Source organism: Sciurus carolinensis, chromosome 1, assembly GCF_902686445.1.
Source record: "Sciurus carolinensis chromosome 1, mSciCar1.2, whole genome shotgun sequence".
NCBI lineage: Eukaryota > Metazoa > Chordata > Mammalia > Rodentia > Sciuridae > Sciurus > Sciurus carolinensis.
Genome location: NC_062213.1, coordinates 166,288,925 through 166,313,438, shown reverse-complemented (window position 1 = coordinate 166,313,438; position 24,514 = coordinate 166,288,925). Strand labels below are relative to the sequence as shown.

Sequence of the window (24,514 nt, the reverse complement as noted above, 5' to 3'; positions counted from 1 at the left end):
CTTTTCGTGGTGGGTGTCACGTCAGGCTGTTGTTGGAGGGTCTCTTCCCGCGCTCCTGAGTGCAGTCGGGGTAGAGAGGGTGGTGCTTCTTCTCTCTCCGGGGTCCGGCGCCTGACAGTCATGGTTAGACTCCTCCGACCACTGATCAATCCTTCCTGGAGATGGCTGCTTATTGTGAAGATCCCACCGAGGCCTGGTGGAGGTAGTTGCTGGTCACTAAGGCAACGCTTGGGATCGGGGCCGCGATGGGATAGTAGTTTAACAATCCTGACCCTAACCCTGCCACGTAGGAAGAGAGTTTCAAGCCGCCTGCCCCGATGTCGGAATCCCCTCTACAGCGTGCGTTTCTGGCAGCTAGGAACCTCCTAACCCAGGAAGTGGACTTACTGTATGGTTTCAGGTCTTAGGGGGAGCCCCTCCTCTGCCCCCAAGACGAACTCTTACTTCCTGTTAATACAGTCCAAGAATCCCCATAATTCAGGAGTGTTCCAGAAAACCCCATCGTTTCGCTTTGGGGAACGCAGGCATACATAATAGCAGCCTTAATGAAGTTTTAGAATCTGCCCTTTCTTAAGCAGAAAACGCTGAGAGCACGAGAAGGTAGTTGGAGTCCCCTAACGATGGATAAATTCGTCATTCGAACGCCTAGAATCCAGAATAGCCCACAAAAGAAAGATCCTGGAGGAAAGATTTACAAGCAGGCCACGATTGAATCTCTGAAGGTGAGAGGGGATCCGGGACTAGAGAAAATATGCAAATATTGTGGTAGCAGACAGTTCCAAACCGGGTCTATTTTGGGAGTTCCATGAATTATTTTTTTCTATGCCCCTTCACAAAGTTGCTCTTTCCCCAATATGTTTCCTGCACTTATGTTTATCAATTCCCTTACCTCTACTACATTCTTCTAATTACTCTGGCTTTAAGGTATGTCTTCTAGAAGGTAGGATAAACTACCTTGTGTTTTGTATGTTTGCTTATTTTGTTCTTTCTTTTGTAAAACTGTTTCGTCAGAAATGTTAAACTACTAAATATAATTCTATGTACTCTGTACAAACTTACTAAGGAGTGATTGACAATGCTTATAGTACTTTCATACTGGCCACAGCTATATCACATGACCTCCACAGCTGTAGCTAGGCCTGAGAGATTTTTAATAGGCTCTGTTATCTGGAACTCAGTTTTATTTCTATTATCAAGGAAGATTCAAGGAGTATATACAAAAGTCAATGAACATAGATACTTAATAAATACTAAAGTGATTATTATTTCACTAAAAACAGAACAGCTTGCTGTTAGTCCCTTTTGTCATCTGGAACATTTGCTCCTGCATTTGACTTTTTCTTTTCCATTTCCTTTGTAGGTTCTGCTTCTTCCACTAGATTCTGGTTCCCAGAATTCTGTCACATTTTATGTATTTGGCCAGGGTGGCTCTTATCTATCTAAGGATTTTCTATGCAGACAACTGCCAAACCTGAACTTGCACTCTGGGTCTCTCTGAATGGGAGAGGGGAATTTGGGGTTAGAGACAGCAAGAAGGACTATGACGATAAAGCAGTATTTTGAGTACGTGGCTTAGATGTTTAGTTGGACTCCTTTTCTGCATGTCCCACAGGTGTAACAGACACACATTAGAAAGCAATGAAGGTGATATAGATAGAAGCATTGAGTCTGAGGCCTTACTATGCATCTGGGTGATCTTCAGCTAGTCATTCCCTTCTCTGAGACCGCAGATCCCTTATCTATAAAATGAGGAGGTTGAACTAAGTCCATGTTTATTCAAAGGGCACAATTGTCGTTTGAGGCATGATAATCTTCACTACTTGTGAAGCTACCCTGTGAGTTATGAATTATAGGATGTTTAGCATTAGACACAAATAGAACCTCCCACTGTCATGACCACAAATACCCTAACATAATTCCAAGCAGCTGGTGGTTGAGACCTGCTGAACTCTAGATGATGTTTAAAGTCTCTCCTACTCTTGTAGTTCTATGGCTTCATGGAACATATTCAAGTTTTCAGCTGTCTCTGTTTTATCAGAATATTCCTAACAACTAAAGGAAGGATCATGATGTCAAACTCTCTAGAGGAAAATGGTAATTGAGCTACATGTATGCTCACCTACACACACTTTTTTTTTTTTTTTTTTTTTCGTACCTAGTGGTTCTCTACCACCCAGCTACAGCCCCAGCCCTTGCCCCAGCCCTTTTTATTTGTTATTTCGAGACAGGGTCTGAGTTGAACAGACTAGCCTCAAATTCGCAATCCTCTTGTCTCAACCTCCTGAGTCCTGGTATTCTAATCATATGCCACCATGCCCAGCCCCTACTCATTATTTACACTCCATTCATTGTCAGCCTCTCATATTTCACTAGAGATGACGTGCTCTTTTATACTCTTGCAAATATACTATCCTGTTTGCCTAAAATGCCTTCCTCCATAATCTTGGAGGCTAGAGTGTAGTAATTAAGAACACAGACTCTTTCCAGGCATGGTGACACAAACCTGTAATATCAATAACTCAAGAATCTGAGACTGGAGGATCAGAAGCCTCAACAACTTGGTAAGGCAATAAGCAACTGAGTGAGACCCCCATCTCAAAGTAGAAATTTAAAAATAAAAAGAGGGGACTAGGGAGGTAGCTTAGTGGTAAAGCAACCTTGGGTTCAATCTGCAATACTAAGAAAACAAACAAAAAAACAAACTCTTGAGCCTAATTTTTTGTGTTAAAAATATCAGTTCTGCCTTGGTGATCTTGGGTAAATTATTTAATGTCTTTGTGTCCTTGTCTATAAAATGGGGATTAATAATACTTATTTTATAAGGTACTGTGAGATTCAAGCACGTCAGTATATATAATGTTTGGAATAGAGCCTGGCACATACTATGTACTGTGCAAGTGTTTGCTGTTATTGTTATTATTACTTACTGAAATTCTGTTCATCCCTTATGACTGAGTTTAAGAGTCTTCTCTACTATGAGGCCTTTCCTGCCTACTCTTCTCTCCCCTAGATAGAGAGCCAGTCTAATCAGATGTGTGTCCCATGCTACACCCTGAGCTTCTCCTAGACAGCTGGATCCATAATGTGTCTCCTATAGGTTAAACTTTAAAAAAGAGAGAGAGAGAGATTTCTGAATGTCAGACTGAGGAAGTGTAATGATTTTGTGTCCTCGGTACCTAACATAGGACTTGGCATGTAGTAGGCCACAATATATTTTTCTAAATGATCAAATGAACTAAAATTCTAAGAACTTGGGTATGGCATATGAGACCTTTGCTGTTCTGTCCCAAATGCCTTAACATCTCATCCCTTGTGGCTCCACATTTACATGAAGGCATTCCAGCCACACCCCATGTCTTATTGTCCTTCATATAAACTTGTCTTTTTTATGCCTCTAAGACTTTCTTTTAACCTGATGCCGATCTCTTTCTTGGAAAGCCTTTCTCCTCCTTTCTTTCTTTCCTTTTTTTTTTTTTTTTTTGTTCTGGGATTGAACTCAGGAGCGCTTGACCTCTGAGCCATATCCCTAACCCTATTTTGTATTTTATTTAGAGACAGGGTCTCACTGAGCTGCTTAGCACTTCACTTTTGCTGAGGCTGGCTTTGAACCTGCGATCCTCCTGCCTTAGCCTCTTGAGCTGCTGGGATTACAGGCATGTACCACCAGCGCCCAGCTCCTTTCTTTTTCTTTTTACAAAGTAAATTCCTACTCATTTTCAAACTACTCAAGAACCACTTTCCCTGTGAATCCTAGATTATAAGTTCCATCAGTATAGGTACCCTTGAATATTTTATTTATCTCTGTGTCCTCCGACCTAGCATAGTGCCAGCACATATTAAGTGGTCATTAAATATTTGTTAAACAAAGGGGTGTTGAGATGTTTTCTCAGTCCTTTGGGGGAGTTAATCTTTCCCTCTTCAGTACTCTCTTGTATTTCATTCAAATAAATGTTATTGCCCTTACCTTATTGTATTGTAATTATTATTATTATTTTTTTTTTTGCAGTGCTGGGGATCGAACCCAGGGCCTTGTGCTTGCGAGGCAGGCACTCTACCCACTGAGCTATCTCCCCAGCCCATGTATTGTAATTATTTAATTACCTGTAGTTTTCTCTGATCCACTATCAACTCCTGAGATGGGCCACAATATTTTGTTATATTCTAATTCTGCTTGTAGATCTAATGTAATGCTTGCTAAATTGTAAGTCAATTTATTGAATAAACAATAATTATCCTTATTTTGGCATTCTCATGTAAGGATTTTGATAGTAAACCGTTCTACAAATCTTACTGTTATTGTAAAGTAATGTTATACCTAGTACTATGCTAGGTATATATATATATAAAATAAGCCCTCATGGCACTTCCTGTAAGGGGATCAAAACAGAAGTAAACTAATAATGGTACAAAATGAACTGATTCATTAAAAATTGTCATTTAGACGATAAGAGTTAAAAGTGAAGAGATCTCAGTGTCCGTTTTAGTGGTCAGAGAAGGCTATGTTGCAGGACACCTTAAAGGAATGGGAAGGTTTGACTAGAGGGAAATTTGGCATATACCCATTCAATAAATGGCAGTTATTGTTATCTTTCTTTCTTTAGTACTGGGGATTGAACCCAGGTCTTGCACATGCTACACAAGCATTCTATCACTGAGCTGCATCTCCAACCCCTAGCATTTCACTGAGTTGTCTGTGCTGGCCTTATTGCAATCCACCTGCTTCAGCCTCCTGAGTAGTAGGGATTATATGCATATACCACCTCAGCTGGTTGCTGGTTTTTGTTTTTTTTTATAAATGCATGGTGCTTACTTTTATGTGTGTAGAATGGCAAATTGAAGGCAAGGTCCACTCTCTGCTGCGGGACTTATTCTCACATACTAGCATCATGTTTTATTTCCAAGAATTTACTGAATAATGAAGTTTTGGTTTCCTCATCAGTCACATAGGGGCTAATACCTAATAGTACCTGACCTGCAGAATCATTGTGAGGACTAACTAAATAGATGCATGTCCATAGGACTGAGCATTGTGCCTATCTATTAATAGAAACTAATTGTTTGCTTTTCTTGTGTATGAGAGACTTTTATAGTAAAAGAGCTGAAGATGATGATAATGATTGTTGCTAACATTTATTGAGCCCATTTCTATGGGCCAAACATTGTACTAGTGCTTTAGATATATTAAAAGTCTTAGTAGCAGTTCTCTGAAATGTATACTTTTATCATTTTATCATTTAATCTACAGCACAGGAGATTACTTATCTTGCCTAAGGTCATGCATCTGTAAGTGGCAGAGCTGGGATTTGAACTAGACAATCTGGATCCATAGTGTGCCCCCATAGGGTAAACTTAAAAAAAAAAAGCAGATTTCTGAATGCCAAGCTGAGGAAGTATAAAAATCTTGAGATATTAGGACTTCTGTTATCAGTATACTGCAAGTAATTTTGCCATAGCCTTATCACATTCAATAAAAGTGATACTCTATAGAGCTCATATAGTGTACATTTAAATGGTAAAGGTTAATTTGGTTAATCTCTTATTATTCCCTTAAGAAGAAATGATTTCTATTGATTGTAATAGATTTTGTTTTAATTGAAAGATCCTAGAATATGCTTGCTTGCTTTTTTTTTTTTTTTTTTTTTTTTGGTTCAGCATTTCATCAGAATGCTCTATGAACCTTTCCTTCCTTCGTAGGACTGACTAACCAATATGTTGTCTGCTGCCCCCATCAGTGGAATAGTGCCCAAGTTTTTGCTTATGAGTGGATCATTTTCCCTACTACTTTTGTCACACCTGATATTGCAACTATAAAGACCAGATGAAGAGCAGATCTTCTTTTATAACTGTTCTACTGCTTATTGCAGCTTCCCCATTGATAGTTTGTGTCCAAGTCTCTTTGTCCTTTTGTATCCTAAATAATTCAGGCAAGAATTTTCAAGCTCATATTTAAACAGATATAAGGAAACACTTCTTCAACATATATAGAATTCTTTTGCTCTGAAAACAGACTGCTATTTCTCCCGTTTCTAACCTTAAATTTCAGAACTGAAAACTGTACAATAGTTTTGTTCGATTATATATACTGTGCTCCAAGGATAGAGAGATAAATAACATATTGTTCCTGCCATGAAGTTATTCATAGTCTAGTGGCAAAGACAATCTCATTGATGATTATATGCAGAAAGCATAGATGTAGTAACAAGAATCTCTACAGTTTACAAAGGGACTCAAAGGAGAATATGGTCAAATGTAGGAGAGAGGTAAGTAAGACTTCATAGAAGAAATGATACTTGAAATAAATAGATGTTTATCAGGCAAAGAAAGAGCATCCATAGTCTAAGGATGTGAAATACTGTGATTCATTTAGGTAGCTGCCAATAATTTGTTGTATCTGAAGGAAATGATAAGACCAAAAACAATATCAGGAGCCAAGTTATGGGAGGCCTTTTGTACCATACTAAAGAGTTTGGACTTCTATAGTTTCATATGAAATGATCTGATATGGAACTGCTAACCCAATTATAACCATATAGAAATGCTATATAAAAAAATCTCCAGGCGCTGGGCGCAGTAATACTTGCCTCTAATTCCACCAGCTTGGGAGGCTGAAGCAGGAGGATCATGAATTCAAAGCCAGCCTTAGCAGCCTGCAAGGCCTTAAGCAACACAAATGAGACTCTGTCTCTAAATAAAATACAAAAGAGGGCTGGGGATGTGGCTCAGTGAGTAAGCACCCCTGGGTTCAATCCCCGGTACAAAAAAAAAAAAAAAAAAAAAAATGGAAACTCCAATCCAGAGCTAAACTTGAACACAAGAAAGGGAAATTATTTCTCATTTGCCAGGAAGAGAGAAGAAATTGACACCCAAAGCTGTAAGTGGGAGATGAAGCTGAATATTTCCAGCCAATATTGAAATCACATGTAATGCTTAGGCACTGGGTTTTTAAGACCAGTGTGGGCCAGGAGATAAGGCCTCAGGCTAATATAATAAGAGCTGGAACTGACCCCTCACATGAAACTGGAAGCCAAAGCAAGGCTGCCATTTTTGTGAAAAATGAACTAGAGGGGTTGGGGTTGTGTCTTAGTGGTAGAGCACTTGCCTAGCACGTGTGGGGCACTGGGTTCGATTCTCAGCCCCACATATAAATAAATAAAGGTTCATCAACAACTAATAAAAATATTTATATAAAGAAAAATGAGCTAGAAAAATCCCATCCACCTGTCCAAGAAAACAGCATGAAGACTATGATCTTTTCTCCAGGTCTTAGATGGAAAAAGTTGACTACAATATATTAGAATCACCACTGCCATGCATGAATGTATATAGTTAAATTCACACTGTGTGCAAAGCTGAATGAAATTCTCATAAAAACTGGTCTAGTACCAGGAAAATCCCAGGACCTTGGCAGAGGCAAATGAGAGATTTCCTTGTTAAGGCACTTCACATCCTAGGACTCACAGGATGCCCAGTGAAAATAATCCCCTTTTAAAGATGAACTCGAAGTCAAAAAATTATAAGCTTTATAGATTCTCCATGTCAAGAAGTGGAGATAAGAGAACAATCTGAAAGAGACTTCAAATGAAATATGTTTAGAATGTTCATAGAAATAAGGAAATGAATAGAAATCATAAGAACAGGATAGTACGAAAAGGGCACAGGCAGGTTTGGAAGAAAGAACAGAACTTGTTCAATTATAAAATATATTTGTTGGATAAGAAACATATTGTTCTGTGTTTAAAAGTAGACAAGGCATACCTAAAGAGAGAATTAGTGAATTGGAAGCTAGATCTGCATTGCAAAGAAATAAAGAGATAAAAACATGAAAGAAAATAAGATATTAATAAGAGTTTTTAAAATAAAGACTTGTGAGGAGAAGGCTGGTATAGATTTTGTTGAGTATGCATCTTTAAAATTACAAAAGTAAACACTAAAAAGAAATATGTTGTCTAACTTCCAAACCATAAAGAAAAAAAAAAAACAAAATTAAATTCAGTCCATAAAATAGGAAGAAGAGTAAGTATGCCTAATTATTAATCAATAATCATAATAAATACAGATGGACTAAACATGCCTATTAAAAGATAGAGATTGTTGGTTGGATAGCAACAATCTCTATCTTTTAATGAAACAATTTTAAACAACAATTTTGCTTTGTGAGGGAGCAAAATAAAGTAGCCTTAGGCTATTTAAAGTGTATCGACCCTGAAAAATGGAAAGTAAAGGGATGGAAGACATATAAAAAGCTGTTACAGGCAGGAGTTCATTGAAGCAATGTTTGTAACAAAAAATACGGGGAAAGAAATTCTAAGTATCCATTAGGGGAATAGATTTCAAAATTCTAAAGACATTTGTATAAAAAATAGTAGAATACTATCTAATACTAAAATGGATTAATTGTGATTGTACTTATATATCAATAAATCAAGAAAATTTGTTGAGGTTAAAAAAGCCTGATGTTAGGGCTGTGGTTATAGCTTAGTGGTAAGAGTACTTGCCTGGCATGTGTGAGCCACTGGGGTTCAACCTTCAGTACCACATAAATAAATAAGCGACTTGGAGAGACTGAGTCATGAGGATCACAAGTTTAAAGCCAGCCTCAGTAAGTTAGCAAGGCCCTAAACAACTTAGAGAGACCCCGTCTCAAAATAAAAAGGACTGTGGATGTGACTCAGTGGTAAAGTACCCCTGGGTTAAATCCCTTGTGCCAAAAAATTTAAAAATTAAAAAATTTAAAAATAAATAAATAAATAAAATGAAGGTATTGTGTCTATTTACAACTAAACAAAAAATTATTCAAAAAGCCTGATGTTTATTCCTTTCTTCTTGAAAATATCCCTTTATTTATTTTTCATGCTACTTAACAACACTATTAATACTGTTTTATATTACAGAGATCATAGAAAGGAACTTTGTCTCAGTTCTGACCAAGGCCCCTAAAGGCTGAGAACAAAGTAGTAGGTAGCAAATGATGTTCTCAAATGAGATTCTAGACCATCCATGCAGAACTTGGGAAGACAGGAATGCATGACCAGTTTTAGAATCCTGAATCCATCACCCACCATAGGCTCTAAAGAAGGTTGAAGTTAAAAGAAGAGGGAAGAGAGAATTCCTTCAGATGAAGTGAGAGTACTGTAGTAGTTTCACTGGGAGAACTTGACTTCAAGGAGTTGGTAGACACATAAATTAGACCTGTGCTTGAGAAAATCCAAAGACAGTGACCAGTGCCAGAGGGATGAGTGGCCGCATTGGGAAGGCTGTTAATGTTGGAAATTTTTAGGACAAAGATGTGGGCAATCATGGGAGAAAATTCTGGCTGGCCTAGAGTCAAATTAAAGTAGCTGGGTTTACAAGAATCCTTGGACCCCTACAGAGAGAGTCTGTGTGCAGTGGGTTGCCAGAAACTGGAAGCTTAGGGGAAGACTGTGGCTGGCTGGAAGAAGCATTGCCCACATTGTGGGTACCAAAAGTGAGATCTCAGCAAGGGAACTCTCCAAGGAACTACGAAAGCCACCCTGAGAGAGAGAGTCAGCTTCAAATACCTGCCAATTCAAAGAGCACTAAAACCTGATTAGCATAGTGTCACAACAAAGGAAAACTTTTCCTTTACTCCCCTCCTTTTCCCAGCTTTGAACCTGGATGAATGGGAAACCAAAACAAACAAACATATTGGGGAAGAGGAGAAACCCAGGCTGGGAAAAACAGAGGAATTAAACACACCCTCTTCCCACCATGGTTTCTAGACTAGAAGCACACCCCAACCAAGGGAGTGAGGTGAGACTTTTAAATAGTTGCTTTTTATCAAATTGCCATATTGAAAATGCATATAGCAAAGTACACAAATCCTAAGTGTATAACTTAAGAAATTTCCACAATGTGAACACATCAGCATTCAGATCAAGAAACACTGCTAGGATCCCAGAAGCCTATGTGCCTTCCTAATTTCTAACTGCCCATCTTCCCAGGGTAGTAATCATCTAAGACAAATTTTTTTATTTTGCACTTATAAAAGCAACTTCATTTTTTGTCATCGTACTTTAAAAAAAAAGTTGTTAGTTGAAATACTTTCAAAACTAAAGAAAAGTTAGAACACAGTACAAAGTACTTTCCCATTACCTTTATCCATTTTCCTTAATTGCTAATATTTTGCACTTAATGGAAAATGCATGTCAACTTTAAGATAGTAGTTTCTTCTGGGAATGGAAGGAGGGAAATGAGTTTGGTGAAGAGTGTAAAGCGACTTAAGTTTTATAATGTTTGTCATTTTATAAGGAATGGCAAAATAACCTTTTTTGTTGTAAGTAGTGAGTTTACTCTTGAAATTTAAAAAAATTCTTTCAAAAGAGTTTTCTGTACAAAGTGAGGAACTATTAAAGCTTACTTTTTATTGTTGAAATAAACATGCCTTTATGACCTCTGCTGTCTGTCCATGCTTGTGAATTAAGACACTCTTAAGTGAGCTATAAGGTTGGTTCACCTCAGCATCATTTTTCTTTTCTTCTCTTCCTTATTACCTCTCACAGCTAAGTGCCCAGTAGTGTCTGACATGTAAGATTAAAACTTGCACTTTTCCTAATAGATGCAACTCTCTTCCTGATTTGCAGTAAGCAGGACCTGCTTTTAAGCAATTACCCATCATTTGGGGCTATCAGACACACTGTGCTTTGGTTCAGGTCATAATCAATAATTCATATGTCAATAGGAGCCCCATTAGCTCAGGTGAAGGCAGATGTCTTTCTAATGAAAATGTTCCATTTTCCAAATGACTTTTCTTTTTCTCAGAGAGTTGTGGTTATAGAAGACATAAAAAGATGGAAAACTATGTTGGAGCTTCCTGATCAAACCAAAGAGAATCTAGTTGAGGCCTTACAAGAATTAAAGAAGAAAATACCCTCCAGGGAAGTGTTAAAATCAACAAGGATAGGTATGTTCCTTCCGAATTTTATGAAAAGTCTTTTTTTCTTTTTTTCTTTTTTTTTTTTGGTCTTCTTTCTTTCTGCTTTCCTCTTTCCTTTGAACGTTAGGTTATCTGTCCTACTAGTGCTTTTCAAACTTTCTGGACCAGGACCATTGTTTAATAAATTCTCCATTGGTTGCGCCCAATACTTTCATAATATGTAATACATTTAACAGAAAATGAAATTAAAATATACAAAACAAAGCCCTGATTTTTTATTAGATTCAACATATAGAGAATTGCCATAAAAGATTCTAAATGCCTCCATTCAGTGTCTATACTTACCTTGTAGACCAGTAACACAGTGAGCTATAGATATCATTTTGAGTGTACCTGATGCTGGGTATGCAAAAATGAGTAAGATATGGTTTGTGACCCTAAGGAGCTTAAGGTTTGCTGGATGGAACAAGCATTTAGACAAAAGGAAGCAGTGAACTGCTATAAGTTATAAATGAACATATAATATTCTGAGTACTGTTCTGACCCTACAATATATGCTGGCACAAAGGACAAAAAAGTCACTTAAATCTGGGGAATTCAGAAAAAGCTTCGTAGAAGAGATGACATTTCAGTTAAATCTTGAAAGAAACTTGGCTTTTCTGTCTTGAGTAGAAATAATTTGCAAAGCCTGGTATATTTAAAAACAACAACAATAGCAACAAACTATAGCAACATTTGTCACTGTGTCATTTATTGTAGCTTTGGAGATATTTCAAAGGTAAGTGAGAGACTATGTTGAATTGCCATTTTAGTACAGTACACAACTGTGGATAATATGCAAGGGAGGGCCAACATGTGTTCCTCAAGCTGCTCCCAGTTCCCCAGGGAGTCCAGGGTAGTCATTCACAGCTGCTGCTCTTGCCCTCATGAGTGCAGCCATTGCCTTGTCTGCCTCCCCTTGACCTCTTGTTTCTGAGAAGCAGAAGAGAGAGCAGCTTCAGACTGGCACTAACAGCTGGGAAGAGCTGTTTTTAAGTCCCCAGAGGGTCCCCCAGGAGTTTTAGAGTTGCACCCCTGTAATACAAACCAGAATCTGAGAAAATTAGATGCTTAAAGAACATAAAACCCTATCATTCTAGCCAAGAAGATTCTCCCATCTGCTGCTAGATTTTCTGTCTTTACAGGTTGTGGTCACTAGAGGGCAGTAAGACCATTTATAAAAAAGACAAGATATTTCCACCAGTAGAGGGTACTAGTGATTAATATTTTATGACATATGTGCATATGTGTATGTGCATGTTTATATTTAGGCATATATCACAAACACCACATGTGATAGCATATCATATAACAAATATCAGTGTGATAACCTGGAATTGTTCTACTGATGCAGAACAGAGCTTTGAGTACAGTTGTGCGTTTGCTTTCAAGAGTGGGTGTGTCTGAGCTGGGCACAGTGGCACATGCCCTGTAATCCCAGCTACTTGGGATGTTGAGGCAGGAGGATCACATGTTTGAGGCCAGCCTGGGCAATTTAGCAAGACTCTGACTCAAGATAAAAAAATAAAAAAAGGTTATGGATGTAGCTTAGTGATAGTGTGCCCCTGAATTCAATCCTCAGTATTAAAAAGAAAAAAAAGTAGGTATGTCTCATGTCCAGAGATTTCAGTTCCAGGGTCACAGTGAAACTTCAAAAGGGTTTGACTGAAGAGAAGCTGGAAACCATTCAACTTTTGAACCTCAATCCTTTTCCAAACCTTCCCTAAACTTGAGGTTATTTGGAATATAGAGGTTTCATGTTTCTTTTATAGTTATGCTAGTTGCAATGCTGAAGATTTCATTTGAATCATTGCTTGAAAATGTTTATATTTTCCACCCTTTAGCCTTCCCACCTGTCTACTATGCTGTGGGTTGTAAGGAACAACTATTTATTGAATATATTCCTTGTGCTAAGACTTATGGTAGCATAATAATGGAGATAGATATTATTCCCTTCTTTTTGGAGCCTGAAGTCTAATGGAAAGATGGATATCTTAATGAGACTTTGTCATAAAGTGTGATGAGCATTCTGATGATGGGGAGAAGTTAGTCAAGTGCCATAAGTGTTTAGAGTAAAGGAGAAAGTGTTGAGAAAGTGTTGTCAGGGGGAGGGTACATTGTGTAAGCTGTACAGAGGGTAGAGAAGGCTTAAAACATGGTACATTCCAGACACTCAAAGAAGTTTGGTGTGTTTGAAATGTAATATACTAGAGAGAGTGTGGCAAGAAGTAAGGCTAGACAGGGAGTCTGGACCAGATGGAAGAGACTCTTCCTAAGTCATTAAAAACTGTTTGGTCTTAGCAATAGATCAATTGCAATCACTGTGTAAAAATTACCCATAATTTAGCCGCTTAAGACATTACTATTTCACATAGTTTTTCTGAGGGTCAGCAATCTGGGAGCAACTTATCTGAGTGGTGGTGGCTCAGGGTGTCTTTTAGGAAGTTGTAATCAGACTGTTGACTGGTACTATAATCTTTTGAGGCTTGACCAGGTCTTGAGAATCTGCTTTTTTATTTTATTTTATTTTATTTTATTTTATTTTTATTTATTTATTTTTTTAGTTGTAGATGGACACAATACCTTTATTTTATTTATTTATTTTTATGTGGTACTGAGAATTGAACCCAGTGCCTTATACGTGCTAGGCAAGTGCTCCACCACTGAGCTACAACCCCAGCCCAGAGGATCTCTTTTTAAAGTGGCTCCCTCATAAGGTTGCTTGGAGAAGGCCTCAGTTCCTCATCATATCAACTGCTCATTACATGCAGCTGACTTTCCCCAGAGCAGGTAATCCAAGAGAGAACAAGAAAGCTAGAGAAAACCAAGAGGGAAGCCAGTTTCTTTTATAGCCTAATCTTGGAGGTGACACACTGTCACTTCCCTCACATTCTGTTGGTGCCCATGCAGTTTGAAAGGCAACTACACAGTGTATGAATACTAGGTGAGAATCACTGTGGGAGATCTTGTAGATTGGCTAGCAGGGCAGGTACTCCTTTGTGTTTATCCTAGATATATTATACTTCCTAGACCTGCAGATTCTGTTCAGTTGTTAAAAATGTATAGCCATTATCTCTTCAAAAGTACCTCTTTTATTTTCTGTTCAATCCTTTTGGGATTCTACAACCAGAAGTATATTAGCCTTTTAGTCTTTATGTTTTTTAACTTGTGTGTCATATTTTTTATCTCCTTGTATCTCTTAACTTTGTAGATAATTTCTTCAGATATATATCTTCCAATATGCTAATTCTTTCTTCAGCTGACTCTTTTGAATTCTTTACTTCAAAATCTCTGTTTTCCATTTTTGCAAGTTTTTTCTTTCCCCAAAATTTGACTCTTGTCAATGCTATTTGCACATTCTTTTGACTGCACCTTTTATTTCTTGAAACATTTAACACATAGTTCTTCATCTGACTATTCTAATATCAATAGTCCTTGAGAATTTATATTTGTTGTTTATTGTTACTGCTCTCATGGTGCTTGCCTTCCCATATGCTTGTTGGGTTTTTTTGTTTTGTTTTGTTTTGTTTTGTTGTGGTGCTGGGGATCGAACCCAGGGCCTTATGCTTGTAAGGCAAGCATTCTACCAACTGAGCTATATCCCCAGCCCCTTTTTTGGGTTTTATTGTAAGCTTATTATTTTATTTCAATCTGTAGGAATTCTATGGGGCTAAATGGGAAAAGCTTCCCTCTAAAGAGGATTAGCTGCCTTGTCTGTTTCTGTCAGCCACCTCTGGCCTAGAACACTTTAACACACTTCTCAAGTATCCTACTTCAGTATGGCAGTACTAAGATTAGCTGTTGTACCTTATCACTGACCCATGGTGGTATTTCAGAAGCATTGCTATAGATGTCAGCCCTATGACAGCCTCACCTCTCCCTGAGCCTGCTCTTCTAGACTCAACTAACTTTTTGGTTGATGGGAATAAGGTAGCTTTATCCAGGATCTAGTTGTGCTGCAGTGAAAGTGTAGCTGTAGTCCACCATAAAGCCTGAGAGTTTACTCTTAATCCTAAAGAGAATAGCATAATTGAAGAGTTTTGAAAAATCTACATGGTTGCCATGTGGGAAAGGTATTGGGGAGAAGCAATCCTAGAGATGGGAAGCCCAATTAGGAGCCTAATGAACTATCTGGATAAGACATGAGGTGACCCAAATGGCATAGTAATCATGGAGATGCAGAAATGTAGTTGGAATCAAGAGATACACACATAATAAATTTCAGAGGACCTAGAGATTGATTGGATGTTGGGGATGAAGGTGAAGCAGTGAAAGTTGAGGCCTGTGTTGCAGATATGGGCAGATGGTTGGAATGTGGTACCACTCATTACAATAGAGAACAGCAGGTCTGGAGGTGGGGGAATGATAAGTTCAGTTTTAGACTTATTGTGCTTGATAAACCATAGAACATCCCAGTGGAAATGCTCAACAAGATGTTGGATGTACAAGGCAGAAACTAAGGAAAGATTGTAACTGTATACTTGGGAGTCAATATCAGCATATGGCTAGGAATTGAGGTGATCAAAATAGATAAGCTTGCCCAGGAGGAGTATGTAAGAACAGCAAAGAGCCAAGTCCAAAATCCTAAAGCACACTAATATTTAAGGGACTTGAGGAGGGAGACTGAGAAAGTGTGACCAGAGAAACAGAAGGGAAACAGATGAGAATTCTGTCATGGAATGCAAAGAAAAGTGTTTCCAGCAGGAAGTTGGTCAGTAGTGTCCATGGTTGTCAAGGGGCCAAATAGCAGCCTAAAACTTGCATGTGGATTTTGCCAAAGAATCATGTAGTAATCTTGGTTAGAACAGGTTCAAAGGCCAGGTTAGGGGCAGAATCTTGAGGAGCAAGGAGGAGGTACAGAAGCGAAACTGAAAATAACTCAAGAAGAGTGATGTAACAATATGAGAAAGGGAATGGAGACTGATGAAAGTTCTGGGTTTTAAGGTAGGAGAGAATCTTAATATGTTGAATGCTATTGAGAAGGATTCAGCATGAAAGAAGTTAAGGTAACTGGGAAAGTTCACTAAATTGTTAAGACTGATGAGCAATATGAAACCTAGTAAGAAACTTGGATCCCCTTTCGATCTGTTTTATTTAGAATCTAGAATTATTCACTCATTCATTCATTCATTTGTTCAATACATATTGAGCACCTTGTGTGTACCATTGCTCATGCTGAGTGCTAGAGAATAATGCCTGGTCCATTGTGTAAGGTACTTATATTTTCTCTGAATAAATAAGCATATAGGGATGTAATTGTGATTGGCATGTGAAAATACTAATATCAAGGGATATACTAAGGTCTGTGGGAGTGCGGGGGACACAGTGACTACTTCTCTTTGGATAAATTTTGAAGGGTTTTTATAGAAGAGGTGGAATTTTACTAGGTCAAAATAATATACAGCTCATTGCAGGCAGAGGCATGTGTAAAAGAATGGAAACTTAAAAATCCTGAGAACAGCATTTTAGAATCTAGAATGCATGGCCAGGATAGGCAAAGGTGGAGAGAGAAACTTAAAAGCTGGCCAGTTGAGTCTGGACTTATGTCAGATGCCATCACTCTCTAGTATGCCTTTCTCAAATTCTGATCCTGTGAGGTGTCTCTTAAAAAGAGAATTCTGGGGTTCAAATAAACTTGGGAAATGCTGTCTTCCTGTCTCCTCTGCCTTGGAGATTTTCGGTGAACTTTCTCATGTATTAGGCTAGGAGAAATCCCGTAGTAAAGAAGCATGGGCTGGGCGGGTATGGCTCAGTTGTGGAATGCTTGCCTAGCATGTGCAAGGCCTTGTGCTCAGTCCCCAGCACCTCAGAAAAAAGAAACCTATTTAATTTTGTTTTACCCAGGTTTCCTAATGAACTCTCTTATTTTTATTTTTTAATGGAACATCTATTAGCAACTTCTAAACTTTGAGAAAAAAAAACAAACTGATACTGGAACCATTTAGTGTTTTTAAGCTATGGTAAAAGCACTGAGGACTGAGAGTGGAGAAGAGAAGCAGCTCCTTCGTGAGACCTCAGGAGAGTAGACTAGACTTGGCGAGGTTTACCTCTGGAGGCAAGGGAACTACTGTGCCCCGCTGCCTCTCCTTTCGTTGCCACTGTTATCCTCTGGACTGGCCCCCTCTTTCTGCCTTCAGACAAATGCAGATCTTCCCTCCTTTTATAACCAAATTCCTTTTAAAATGATCAATACTCAAAACCCCATCTCTAGCCCTTCCCACTCCTTTATTAGAACCTTTTCCAAGCTGTCTTCTCCCACTGTCTCTCAGGACACAAGTGGTTTCATTCTATCCAAATCCAATGGTCTTGTCTCGGTTCTCTTCCTCCCAAAACTGTGAATTTTAGACCATCGATTATTCTCTTTTCTTTGACATAAATGATACTGAAGTGGTTGCCGATTCTCTGTTTTTAAACTTGTTTCCTTCTTAGCCCTTATCTCGGACTGTAATGTGTTATTTGAGTTATTTAGTTATTTACTTCTTTATTTCTTATTTGCTAGGCGATACCCTCCATGCCAGCAGGACCATGCTATTTTATTCACCTCTATATTTCAAGCATTAGTGTCACATATAACAGGAGCTCTGGATATGTTTGTCAAATTAGTGAAAGATTGGACAAGATTTTCTTAACTCTTCTGGCCTTCCATCTCTCTGTTTCTTCAATGTTCTCTCTCACCTCAGATGAGGTAAGGCATGAGTTTCCCTGAAACTAAGCCCTTGGTCTTGTGCTGCTGCTGCTGCTTATTTATTTATTTATTTATTGGGTACTGAGGATGTGAACTCAGAGGCACTCAAACACCGAGCCATATCCCCAGCCCTATTTTGTGTTTTATTTAGAGACAGGGTCTCACTGAGTTGCTTAGCACTTCACTTTTGCTGAGGCTGGCTTTGAACTCATGATCCTCCTACCTCAGCCTCTCAGGCTGCTGGGATAACAGGTGTGGGTCCCTGCACCCAGCTTATGCTGCTGCTTTTTTTTTTTTTTTTTAGTGCTGGGAATTGAACTCGGGGCCTTGTACATGCAAGGCAAGCACTCTACCAACTGAGCTATGTCCCCAGCCCCTATGCTGCTTCTTTAGAGCACTTGTCCTCTTCTACAGACACCTCTTGGATGTGCATCTTCTTCTTCATCCATTTAAAAATTTTTTTTATTTGTTCTAATTAGTTGTACATGACAGTAGAATGCATTTATACATTCAAAAAATTTTTTTTGTAGTTGCAGATGGACAGCATGACTTTATTTTGCTTGTTTATTTTTATGTGATGCTTAGGATTGAACCCAGTGCGTCACACATGTTAGGTAGTGCTCTACCACTGAGCTACAACCTTAGCCTGCATTTATACATTTTTATAGGTCATACTTAAATGGAATGTCATTTCTCATTCCTCTGACTGTACATACTGTAGGATCTCATCGGTCATGCAGTCATATATTTACATGAGGTAATAATGTCTGTTTCACTCTACTATCCTTCCTACTCCCATACCCCTTCTGTCTTTATCCATTTTTGAATCTTCAATTTTTAGAAATGTTGTTCCATTTCTATAATTTTCCTAAATTCTTACAAATCTAAAAGTCACCTTCTCGCTTTCATTTACCACATAAAATGAATTGTTTGCCATGTGTTTCTTGGTACTTTGTCCTTTTCGTCTTTCTTTCTTGCTTTTTAAATAAGTGTTCTTTGTCCATTTACTGTTGAAATCTTATAATTTTTCTTATTTATTTCTTTGAGCTTTATAAATCCATTTGGCTGCCTCAATTTAGGTGCAAGGAAACTGAGACCCAGAGAGTTCAAGTGACTCATCTAAGGCCATGGAGTGAGTTAGGACCAGAGATGTAATGAGAACCCATGTCTCTTGGGGCGGTGTTCCTTCCTAGTTAGCAGACTGCATTTTGCCCTGGACCCCAGCCATATGTCTTTATTTTATTGGACCTTCTCTATGCGTTCTGCCATCTGCTCAAACTTAACCTCATTTAAATTATAATTTAGTGCTTTTTCTTTTGTACCTCAAATGGGAATTTTATCCTAGCACTTCCCTTTTAGTCAGTTTCCCTATAATTTTTACATTAACATAAACTCTTTTGGTGATAATGTCTAGCAGTAAATTGGAGATATGGGATTGAAGCTCAGATGAGAAATTTATACTAGAAATTCATGTTTGGAAGTCATTTTCCAGGAAAAGGAAAGATTTAAGGGCTAAAGGACTGAACCTGGGAGAAAATGCACATGGAGAAGTGGGAGGAAGAAGAGCAGCTGGAGGAAGAGACAGAGGGAGTGTAGGTAGGGCAGTACTGCAGTTATTGCAGGCCAGGAAGGAGAGCATTTTTCAGAAGCAGAAGAAATGAGTGGCCTCAGTGTTCCTAGGTGGTCCCCAGACCCAAATTTGAGGGCCAAGTGGGAAAAACCCTTTGGACCTGACAGTTATAGGGCCTCTGTAAGTGGATGCCTTTGTTATAAAGAAAGCTAGTGGGTAAGGGGTATTGAGCAAACAGCTGATGAGGCAGTGGGGTTAGGCCTTGAACTCAGCCTGGGGAGCAAGCATGCGCCACTTTGCAATACTGAACATATAACTTTCACGGGATAAGGTTTTGTGTCTTATAAATCTGATTTCAGAAATGCCTTATTTTCATTTATGATTGGTTGACAACAGAAACCCCTATGTCTATAAATTTCTTTCACATCTATGTCCCATTTGATCCTTATAACAATTCTGTAAAGTCAATGTAATTTTTTTCTCCATTTTAAAAATGAGAAAACTGAAGCTTGGAGAGTTTAAAGTAACTTGCCCCACATGAGACAACCAAAATAAGTGACAGCGCTAAGATGTTCTAGACTATGTCTTTCTACCTCCTGAAACCTAATGATGCACAAAAGGCTAAAGTCAAGGTATTCCTTGCCTTTTCCAGTTACTAGAATCTGCCTGCATACCTTGGCTTATGGTCCCCTTTCTCCATCTTTAGAACTAGCACTGGTAAGTGGAATTCTTCTCACATCTAATCTCTGTGACTTACCATTCTGCCTTTCTGGTTCTTTAACCTTGATCACATCTGCTGAGTCCGTTGTGCTACATAAAGTAACATAGTCACAAATTCTGAGGTTTAGTTCATGGACCTCTTCTGAAATCATTATTTTGCCTACCAGGTCCTCAAGTTAGGCCATACCATTTCAGGCTTTTACGTTCTCATTTCTCCACTTCTTGTGCTGTTCCTGCCCCCTTCAGTCATTGTGAAGACTCAGGACAAACACTGCCACTTTCTCTTTCCTTTTGATGTTCTGGGGCATTGCCCCAACAGTGTTATCTTACCTGTAACACTTTTATGCATTGTGTTTAGTTGTCTTCCCCTGTGCTTAAGGGGAGCTCCTGCCTGAACTCTTTAGCGTGGGGCTGTGTCTGGCTCAACATTCTAACCAATGCCTGGCACAGGTCCTGGTACATTCCTAGTATTTGGTAATGTTTGTTAAATGTGCAAAAGACTGCTTCCTGCTGGGAATTTGTCTTAACAATGTGCTGGGATGCAGAAACCCCTTAACCTTAAACCCAGGGGACTTGACCCAGGTCATAAGACTAGCCAGTGGCACAGCTCACTTTAAAACATAAACTTCATGGAGCAAATAATGACTTTTTGCAGATCATTAACTTCCTTGATGTAGCTACTGACCAACTTGTGACCTTGGGGAAAGGTCATGGAGTCTCATTTTTTTCTTCTGAATCAGGAGGAGGTAGGACTGTCTGATCATCCAGAGGCAATAGTACAGGGTTAAAGTAGGCTCTGGATCCAGACTGCCTATGTGTGCACTTGACACCTGACCCTGCTTTTTGCCATGCTTCCTAAGTTTCTTAGCCTCTCAGTACCCCAGGTTCTTTACCTAGAAGATAGGACATTATGATAGCACCTACTTCATACAGTTGTTCTGAGGCTTACATGAGCTCAGATATGTAAAGTGTGTAGCATAGTAGCAAACTCATTAATGTTGTTATGAAATTCCCTTTGTGATCTGAAATTTACAATTCTATTTTTTCTAGGTGGGGAGTCCCCCAAGCCCCACCTTTTCTCTTTTCCTGCCCCAGACTGGATTGCCTTTCTCCATCTCATTCTTTGGAGAGCCCTCCCTGTTGCTAATGAGTCTTGCATCATCCCTAGGCTCCCTTATAGCTCTGTCCTTCCTGAGCTGGTTTCCCTGGCAGAGCCGTCTGACCAGTCTGGGTGTGGCTCTTGTGGGCGTATGTGTGGGATATACTGGCCCTTGCAGGCCAAAGCAGCAGCTAAGCTGCCCTTGCATGGGAGTTGAAGCCTTCTATCCTTTGGCCATTTCTCAGGGCCTGTGCCCTTCTGATTTGAGAAAACCAAGAAGGTGCACAACATTACCTCAACAGAGCCAATAGTCTAATAACAGAGAATTCCAGGGTCTTGGGTGTTCAGTGTGCAGGTTCTGGAGTGAAGCTACTGTGTTCAAATCCTAGCTTCCATGCATACTAGCTGTGAGACCTTAAGCAAATTACTTTGCTGTAGTAGTGGTATTTAATTCATTATTTAGTTATAAGAACTAAATGAGATAATTCATATAAAGCAGGAAGAATTTTCAGCAATGGGTAAGAATTAGAAACTTGGGGCTGGGGTTGTGGCTCAGTGGTAAAGCGCTTGCCTAGCATGTGTGAGGCACTGGGTTTGATTTTCAGCACTGCATATAAATAAATGAATAAAATATAAGTCCATCAACAACTAAAAAAAAAATATATATATATATATATAATTTAAAAAAGAAGGGGAAGGGGGGGAGGGGGGGGGGGGAAGGGAAAAAATGGCAGAATGAATCAAACAACATTACCCTATGTAGATTTATGATTACACAAATGGTATGCCTTTACGCCATGTACAGACAGAGAAACAACAGGTATCCCATTTGTTTACAATTTTATAAAAAAAAAAAAAAAAAAAGAATTAGAAAACCTTTTTAATTTTCCCAATACTTTCCATTTTTTTATAGCACAGTCTGTTATTTTGTTTGTAATTGTGTGATTTTCTCAATCAACAGAATCCATATCCAAATGTTAGTATAATTTGAAAGCCAAAGATACATACTTTTTTTACTTAACTGTTTTGATTCAATTCAGCAAACTTTTATTCATTGTTTATTCCATACTTGGCCCTTTTCTGATATCTGGGAATATAACTTGGATTAAGGTACAGGTTCTGCCCTCAAGATGTTTACAATTTTGAGGAGAAGTGGGCATTTACATATTATAGATAGGACTGGGGATTTACATATTCTAGATAGGACTATCTATTCTAGATATGTTCAGTGGTATAACAATTGTCTAGCTGCACAAGGTCCTGGGTTTTCATCCCCAGCACCACAGAAGTTCAATAAATAAATATTCTAGGTGCAGGGAGCAGTAGAGCTAAGGCACAGATGTGAGAAGACCAGACAGCATCACCCAAACAGGAACCTACAATCTACTCTCTGTACCTTGACTTAGTATAGGGAGAAAAAGGTGTGGAAGCACTGGGAAGGAGGGGAGAGAAGGAGAGGATGATATGGCCTAAAGTAAGGTCAAGAGATTCCAGGACATGCAGAACTTTAATACTATATTTAAAAATCAACTTGAGAGCAGAGCTATTGAAGGATTTGGGGAGTGATGTGATCAAATTGTCTACCTTTATTTATTTTTTTAACCAGGTATTGAACCCAGGGGCTCTCAACCACTGAGCCACCTCCCTATCCCTTTTTATATTATATTTAGATACAGGGACTCGTTGAGTTGCTTAGGGCCTTGCTAAATTGCTGAAGCTGGCCTTTGAACTCATGATCCTCCTGCCTCAGTCTCCCAAATCACTGGGATTACAGGCACCTGGCTCAAATTGTCTTTTAAAGGTCATTTTGACTTCATTGTAGAGGATGAATTGTAGAGGGCCAGATTGGGGCAGAAACTGGTCAGTACACTCTTGCAGTAGACTAGTGGAGAGGTGATGAAAGCCTAACTTAGGGTCATGTACATGGATAGGGAGGTAAGGAGGAAGAGGAAAAATACAGAGACTCATAGGAAGTGACTATGATTTGGAGTGGTTGAATGAACATAAGGATGAGAGAAACAGTGGAGCATAAAGTGATGGATGGGTGGTAATGACATCATGTGACAAGAATCGCTGAGTTAGAGTTGTTTAGAAGGGGACTTACTGAATTCTCAACAAAATTTAGCAAATCGCATACAAAAACATATTAAAAAGATAGTGCACCATGATCAAGTGGGTTTCATACCAGGGATGCAAGGTTGGTTCAACATCAGGGAAATCAATAAATGTAATTCACCATATCAACAGACTTAAAGTCAAGAATCACATGATTATTTCGATAGATGCAGAAAAAGCATTTGATAAAATACAGCACCCCTTCATGCTCAAACACTAGAAAAAATAGGGATAGTGGGAACGTTCCTAACATTGTAAAGGCCATCTATGCTAAGCCCATGGCTAATATCATTCTTAATGGTGAAAACTGAAAGCATTCCCCCTAAAATCTGGAACAAGGAAGGGATGCCCTCTCTCACCACTCCTATTCAATATCGTCCTTGAAAACTCTAGCCAGAGCAATTAGACAGACCAAAGAAATTAAAGGGATACGAATTGGAAAAGAAGATCTCAAACTATCCCTATTTGCTGATGATATGATTATATACTTAGAGGAACCAGGAAATTCCACCAGAAAACTCTTAGAACTCATAAATGAATTTAGTAAAGTAGCGGGATATAAGATCAATGCTCATAAATCTAATGCATTTTTATACATAAGTGATGAATCTTCAGAAAGAGAAGTTAGGAAAAACTACCCCATTCACATAGCCTCGAAAAAAATAAAATACTTGGGAATCAATCTCACAAAAGAGGTGAAAGACCTCTACAATGAGAACTACAGAACACTAAAGAAAGAAATTAAAGAACACCTTAGAAGATGGAAAGATCTCCCATGTTCCTGGATAGGCAGAATTAATATTGTCAAAATGGCCATACTACCAAAAGTGCTATACAGATTCAATGCAATTCCAATTAAATCCCAACGATGTACCTTACAGAAGTAAACAAGCAATCATGAAATTCATCTGGAAGAATAAGAAACCCAGAATTGCTAAAGCAATCCTTCGCAGGAAAAATGAAGCAGGAGGTATTGCAATACCAGAACTTCAACTGTACTACAAAGCAATAGTAACAAAAACGGCATGGTATTGGTACCAAAATAGACAGGTAGATCAATGGTATAGAATAGAGGACACGGACACAAACCCAAATAAATATAATTTTCTCATACTAGACAAAGGGGCCAAAAATATGCAATGGAGAAAAGATAGCCTCTTCAACAAATGGTGCTGGGAAAACTGGAAAATTATATGCAAGAGAATGAAATTAAACACCTATCTCTCACCCTGCACAAAACTCAACTCAAATGGATCAAGGACCTCGGAATCAGACCAGAGACCCTGCATCTTATAGAAGAAAAAGTAGGTCCAGATCTTCAACATGTCGGCTTAGGACCAGACTTCTCAACAGGACTCCCATAGCACAAGAAATAAAAGCAAGAATCAACAA

General features: G+C 38.7%; 1 protein-coding gene across 1 annotated transcript in view; it reads left to right on the top strand.

Moving 5' to 3' along the window:
- The first annotated feature begins 15 nt into the window (after window positions 1–15).
- The window catches only part of Tceanc2 (transcription elongation factor A N-terminal and central domain containing 2), a 39,077-nt gene continuing 14,578 nt past the window's right edge, over window positions 16–24,514 (top strand). Inside the window, 2 exon segments of the mRNA XM_047549495.1 lie at window positions 16–722; window positions 10,780–10,921. Coding sequence (XP_047405451.1) covers window positions 621–722; window positions 10,780–10,921 — 244 coding nt within the window. The 5' untranslated portion in view covers window positions 16–620.